The sequence below is a fragment of the Gossypium arboreum genome, chromosome 10 (genome assembly GCF_025698485.1).
Source record: "Gossypium arboreum isolate Shixiya-1 chromosome 10, ASM2569848v2, whole genome shotgun sequence".
Lineage (NCBI taxonomy): Eukaryota > Viridiplantae > Streptophyta > Magnoliopsida > Malvales > Malvaceae > Gossypium > Gossypium arboreum.
In genome coordinates, this window is record NC_069079.1 from 118,614,753 (window position 1) to 118,622,025 (window position 7,273).

Consider the following 7,273-nt stretch of genomic DNA (forward strand, 5'->3'; position numbering starts at 1 on the left):
AAATAAAACTTTCTCATAGCTAAGTGATGAATAGTGTAGTTTATATTTTTTATAAAGTTAGCTTTAAATACGAAAATAATTAAATCGAATTCAAAATAAAAATAAATAAGAAAATAATATGAAAATTAAATCAGATCAAATCAAAACGAGTGTCGGTTACCCTACTAAAAAATGCCTGCTCAACTTTTTGCGGCGTTTGGATCAAAAACGCCGCTACTGATCAGTTTTTTGTGGCGTTTGACTAAAAACGCCGCTATTCACAAGTTTTTCGTGGCGTTTGGAAGAAAAACGCCGCTATTAATCAGTTTTTAGTGGCACCTGGCAAAAAAACGCCGCTATTGATCGGTTTTTAGTGGCGTTTGGCCAGAAACGCCGCTATTGATCAGTTTTTAGTGGCGTTTGGGATAAAAACGCCGCTATTGATCAGGTTTTAGTGGCGTTTGGCCAAAAACGCCGCTATTGACCTGTTTTTAGTGGCGTTTTGGAAAAAAACGCCGCTATTGTTCAGTTTTTAGTGGCGTTTCGGCCAAACGCCGCTAATGTTTATTATTTGCGGCGTTTTTTATTAAAACGCCACTAAAAGTGCCGCTAAAGCCATATTTCCCTGTAGTGTTCCATACCATATATTTCATATTTTACAATTTAGTTCATTTGATACCAAAGATCATTGAAATTACAACTAACCTAAATTAATAAATATTATTGTAACAAGCCAAATTCGTCTGGCCCAAACCCAAACAAAACAAACCAAAAAACAATTAAAATAAAAAAATAAATAAAAGTCCATTAACATTCCAAATTACAAGCCCAGGACCAATCAATTAACCTAAACCCCAAGCCCGAATACAAAAAAAAAACCCTAAAGCCCAATAGCCCACTATCCTAAACTTAAAAAAAAAAACAACCTAAAAGTCCCTAAAACTTCAGCCGCCGCCCTTGCCACGTTAGCAGGCATGCCACTTAAGGCCTGACACCTTCTTGTCATTACCACCACCACCTGCAAAAAAACAGAGAAATAGAGACAAAGAAGCAGAGAAAAGAAAGAAAAAAAGTAATATTATTTTGTAATATATTTCAACTATAAAAGCCGAAAATAGATTGTAAAAAAAAATTTTGACAAAGAATACAAAAAAACAATCAAGTTAAAAAAGGTGGTTCTTTTATTTAATCTACTATTTTATTTTCTTTTATTTTATTTCATAAAAAGCATATAAAATAAAATAAAAACAAGGTTTAAAAAAAACTTACCTCATGGCGTCATCTTCCACCACCATCGCCGGTGGCTATCTATCGATTCGAAGGGTCTTCAAACCCATTAGGGTTCACTGACGACCTCGACAGAGAAGAGAAAAATAGAACACAATAAAAAAATAATAAAGTTTAAAAAAAAAAACAAAGGTAGCCGATCTTTTTTTTAATACCTTTTTATTTAATAAAATATAAAAATAAAAAACAAAATATTTAAATTTTTTTTACCTGTTAAACGCCCTCATAGAATCCCTTCCTCTGACTCGAGAAGCCTCGAAACCCCTAGGGTTCCGTCGAGGGCCTCGTCGAAAAATTGAGAAACCAAAAGGTTTCTTTTCCTTCGGCCAAACCTCAACTAAATTTCTAGGGATTTAAACCCCAAATCTGTATTCTACTTGAAAAGAGGGTCAAAATGGGGAACTCTAGCCATCGGAGGAGGCAGTTTCCGTCGTCGATGACCAGTGGCCATGGCAAAAACCCACCATCTCATGGCTAGACAAAAAAGGGGGGTTGAGAGAGCAGATAGAGTATTTTTTTTTTTTTAAGGTTACAAATGATTTTTTTTAAAATATTTTTTTGACTTATATAAGCCCCTTAAAACGACGTCGTTTTGGGCTTGGCTTTAGACGCCCAAAACGGTGTCATTTCAAGCCTAATCCAAATATCCCACTCGACCCCTCCTACGATCCACGTGTTTTTTAATGGAAGGGTTAATTACCATTTTGGTCCTTCCACCTTTTTGCCACTTTTTAATATCATCCTATTTCCTTTTTATTTGTTTTAATTTTATCCCTTTCATTTTATTTTCTTACATTTTAGTCCCTTGACCTACTATTGACCTATTGAGGGTGACACGTGTACTGGGGTTGGGGAAAATAGCACACTAGGTGCCTATATATTTCCATTTTGTTTTAATTTAATCCTTTATTTGTTTTTTTTTGTTTTCTTGCAATTCGAACTTCAAAATGTTTTAGGGTTTCAATTTAGTCCTTATTTTTTATTCAATCCTTTTACTTTATGTTATTTAAATTCCAGCATGTTTAAATTTTTATTTATTATTTTGCCCTTTAAATTAAGAAATTTACATTTTACCCTCAAATTTCCCAATTATTTCCTTTTTCAATTTAGTCCTCTATTCATTTTATTCAACATATTTATTTCTTTTAATTCCTACACTTTTAATCTTTGTTATTTATATTTCATCCTTCAAATTGTATAATTTGTTATTTGGTCCTTAATTATTATTAGCACTAATTAACATTTTTATAACATTATTATTAGTTATGATATATTGCATTATTTATGTTCTTATGACATCATATACAACATTTAAGCATACTCATATATCTCATATATGGTATTATGTTCGAATAATTTCATAGTATGTCATATTAGAAGCTTCATTTTCATACATTGTATATTTAGCAATTGGAACCAAGGCGGTGTTCTTTAATTAGGGGATTCGAGAAATTGTGCCTTTAACTTACGGAGTATGATTTTCTCTTTGAACTAAAATAATCAAACTTCTCTCGTCCTTTTTTTTAAAAAAAAAGAAGAAGAAATTTTAAAAATACATAAGATTTGGGCAATAATTAAACGATGAACGTTCTTATTTTTGAGAATTCGAGATTTTGTGTCCCAACTTACAGGACATGACTTTTTGTCTTAATCGACCCGAAATGACAAAACCTCTTCATTAAAAATTCAATTTAGATAGTGACATTTTCCGTGCCATCAAATAACATCATGTAAAAAGGGATCGCATTTTAGATTCTCTTCGGATTCTCAATTTTTGATGTCAAGACATTAAGTAATCAACTAGTTACCAATTTTGGGTGTTATGAGGGTGCTAATCATTCCTCATACGTAACCGACTCCTGAACCCATTTCCTGGATTTTGTAGACCGAAAATCATCTTTTAGTAAATCTAACATTTTGCTAAATTGACCAAGTTTTGAGGTGGTCCAATCACACCTAATTAAAAAGGATTGGTGGTGACTCTATTTTCGTTTTAAAATAACAAGTAAATTTCCAAAAAGGTTTCGACAATTATAATATAATTCAAACATAACATAAAATAACATAGTAAGTTCCATATGGGCTTACCTGGAAAAACAGCAAGCAAACAAGGTGTTAAGGACTAATCTTCAATTTCTCCTTTTTTTCGATTATCTTTCGATTGATTCAAATTTTGATCTATAATAATTTATTACAATTTATCATTTCTAAACATCTTTTAACAATCTATTATAACCATAAATCAGTTCAATTTCTATTTTTGAAAGTTTTCTAAAGTTTTGTATTTTATTCATAGTCCCTAAGATCGAAATAGCTATATCTTTCAAATTTGAGCCTCAATTTCAAAATCAATCTCAATTCCATTCTTCTACAGCCCTCTAATAACTATATTTATAGAAATTTCAAACAAAATTCAAAATTATTACATTTTAGTCCCTAAGTTCAAAACTAACAATTTTCACTTGATAAATTAGTCATTTTTCAAATCTAAGTTTAAAATCTAACTATCTAACACTAAAACTTCAAGCATTCATCAATTGCATCATTTATAAACTTTAATAATTTTGGAAAATAGTACGTGAATTAACTAAATCAAGCTTTAATGATATAAAAACATAAAATTTATGAAAAATGAACTTTTAGTATACTTACATGCGAGTGCAGAAGACCTTAAAAACAAAACAATGACTTTTTCTTTTTCCTCCTACAATCAGTGGGGGATGATGGAAAAATAAAAGATAGTGACTTTCATTTTAGTGTTTTATGTTTATTTTATTCTTTTAACTTATTATAGTTTTAATTTTATTTTATCAAATCCTCCAACTACCCGTCCACTAACATATAAAACGGCTTATTTTCCATTTTGTACCATGGTCTAATTACAACTTTAGTCATTTAGCAATTACAAATCTATAGCAATTAACTTTGTTATTTTTATGATTCATTCCTTATACTTTAATTAGCTATCTAAACGGAAAAATTAATGGGTCAAACTTCAATTAAATTTTATACTAACCTCGTAATATTTATGAACTGGCACGCCGAAAATGGGGTTTTGAAATTACTGTTTTTAATACCACTAACTTTTAGGTCGAAACACTTGTACTTTAACTAACTATCCAATTAACAAAATTGTCAAACCAAAATTTAATATAATACTCAAATTAACTCAAAAATATTAATTAATAATATTTACAGATTTGATCATCGGAGAACGAAATTTGAAACCACTAAAAAACAGATTGTTACAATATAATATTAAAAGTGTATGATTGTATAAATATTGTTTAAATTTTTAAAAGTTTTTTAGATAATATGTTTCTAAACTATTATCTCTTATTTTTAAAAATAAAAAGAAAGTATATTTTATATTAATATAAGCTTTAACGGTATTTGAATGAAAAATAAAGGTTTGCATATTTTCAAATTAATTATAAATAAATTTTATATCTATTATAATTTTTAATGAGTTAGAAATTTGAATCAGAATTTAGAAACAAAACAACTAAATTTAGAAGAAAATTAGGCGCATACTAAGCACGTTACATTTCACGAAATAGATAATTTTCAAAGGGGTGTTATAATAAATATTGATAATAGTAATAGAATAATTGCAAAATAATAAAAAATAAGAATATATAAATTTTAGGTAAAAAATTAACTAATATTAAAATACGAAATATGTTAGGCGGATAGACACGTTACATTTCACAGAGTAGAAAATTTTGAAAACGACATATAGCGACAAGCTCTAATCATATCTAATAATGTGATGGATTTTTTTTCAATTAATGGTATACTGATACATCTAACCCAATAGCACTGATAATGACTTCTTTTAACTCTTTCTCCTAAAACACTGTATTAGCCATAATGTCAATTTTATTCTCCATTCAGTCTTTTTCTTGTTTGCTCATCTAAATGACAAGCTTTCATTTTCTTTCAACTTAAAAAGTCTTAAAGAGTAATAAAATGATTGAAACAGAGTAGGATAAGTAGACTCTTCCTCTCAAGTTTCAAACAAATTTGAGCAGATAATTAGAATGGCAGTATTCATCTTTCTTCTAGCTCTCCCTTTCTTCCTCTTCATAACTCTCCTGAAACGTAGCATTAGCAACCATGGCGATTGCAATCATCTTCCCCCAGGCCCTCCAAGTCTTCCCTTGATTGGTCACTTACATATGTTGATGTTTGATAACTCAGACCTCCTTCATATTTTCCTTTGGAAACTCTCTAAACAATATGGTTCTCTCCTGTCCTTACGATTTGGATGTAGGCCAACCCTCGTAGTTTCTTCAGCAAAAATGGCTAAAGAGGTTATGAAAACTCGTGACCTCGACTTCTGCAGCAGGCCTACTCTATGTGCTATTCGCAAATTATCTTACAATGTCTCGGATTTGTCTTTTTCACCATATAGTGAGTACTGGAAGGAGATTAGGAAAATTTGTGTTGTACATCTGTTCAGCAGAGTGCAAAAGTACCGTTCCATTCGAGAAGACGAAGTTGCTCGCCTGGTTGAGAAAATATGTCGATTATCCGTTGATTCTAAGCCTGTCAACTTGAGTGAGGCAATGGTGTGCTTTTCCTATTCAATAATTTCAAGAGTGGCCTTCGGTAAGAGGTACGATGAAGAAGGAGCTGAAGGAAGTAGGTTACATGGGCTGCTTAAAGAAAGTCAAGCCATGTTTACAAGCTTTAGTTTTTCTGACTATTTTCCTTTCATGGGCTGGGTCGATAGATTCACTGGGTTTCACGCTTGTCTTGAACATCTCTTCAAAGAACTTGATACCTTCTATCAACAACTCATTGATGAACATCTTAATCCGAATAGGCTAAAACCAGAGCAAGAGGATATACTCGATGTGTTATTACAGACATGGAAAGATCGTGATTTTCTATTTGATCTTACCTTAGATCATATAAAAGCTATTATTATGGTTATTTCATCTTCATCCAAAACGTTTATTATTAGCTTCACGCTTTATGTATGTATAACTTTGATTTTTCAATTTTGCAGGATGTGCTTTTTGCTGGAACAGAGACAACAGCGGTTACTGTGATTTGGGTCATGAGCTTCTTGATGAAAAATCCAGGGTGTTTGAAGAAAGCTCAAGAGGAAGTAAGGGATTTGATTGGGAAAAAAGGATTTCTAAATGAAGATGATGTTCAAGCTTTAACTTACCTGAAGGCTGTGGTAAAAGAAACATTTAGATTGCAACCAGCAGTTCCATTGTTGCTACCACGAGAAACACTTCGAAAATGTTGCATAGGTGGGTACCAAGTACCTGCCAATACCATGGTGTATGTGAATGCATGGGCAATAGGAAGAGACCCTGAAGCTTGGAGAAACCCTGAAGAATTTTGTCCTGAAAGATTCATTGGCAGCTCTATTGATTACAAAGGGCTAAACTTTGAGCTCATACCGTTTGGTGCGGGTAGAAGGGTTTGTCCTGGAATGAATATGGCAGTTGCAGCAGTGGAGCTTGCTCTTGCTAATCTTCTTTACAAGTTTGATTGGGAAATGCCGACCAAAATGAACGAGGCAAACTTAAACTTTGATGCCACACCTGGTATAGTTATACACAAAAAAGATGCTCTTATCCTTGTGGCTAGGAAGATTAATGATTAATCAATGTATGGTTATGGTAACTTATTTGATGCTCTTATGCTTTAGTTGTATATATTAAATATTATATATTATTTTCTAAAAAAATATTCATTTTCACAATTATTATATAGTAATATATTCTAAGAAATATAAAATATTATATATTATATATTTTTAAAATATTATATTTTAATACCGTAAAAATACTATACACCATATAGTATTAAAAGTTTATCATTGTGTAAATATTGTTTAAATTTTTAAAAATTGTATATATAATGTCTTATAAATTCTGTATAATTTTTTAAAAAATTAGATAATATGTTTCTAAACTATTATTACTTATTTTTTTAAAAAAGTAAAATTGTATACTAATTATAAGCTTTAACAGTATTTCAA

At 30.8% G+C, this 7,273-nt stretch overlaps 1 protein-coding gene across 1 annotated transcript; it reads left to right on the forward strand.

The window, feature by feature from the left end:
- The first annotated feature begins 5,210 nt into the window (after positions 1–5,210).
- LOC108487636 (6,7,8-trihydroxycoumarin synthase-like) lies at positions 5,211–6,979 on the forward strand. Its single transcript, XM_017792017.2, has 2 exons — positions 5,211–6,203; positions 6,284–6,979. Exons 1-2 carry the CDS (start codon positions 5,310–5,312, stop codon positions 6,893–6,895), a joined length of 1,506 nt encoding a protein of 501 aa, XP_017647506.1. The 5' UTR covers positions 5,211–5,309; the 3' UTR covers positions 6,896–6,979.
- The last annotated feature ends 294 nt before the right edge of the window (positions 6,980–7,273 follow it).

Coding starts and splice junctions, on each gene's coding strand:
- LOC108487636 (XM_017792017.2), top strand. CDS start 5,310: ATGGCAGTATTCATCTTTCTTCTAGCTCTCCCTTTCTTCCTCTTCATA. Junction 6,204..6,283: donor ATATAAAAGCTATTATTATG/GTTATTTCATCT, acceptor TCAATTTTGCAG/GATGTGCTTTTTGCTGGAAC.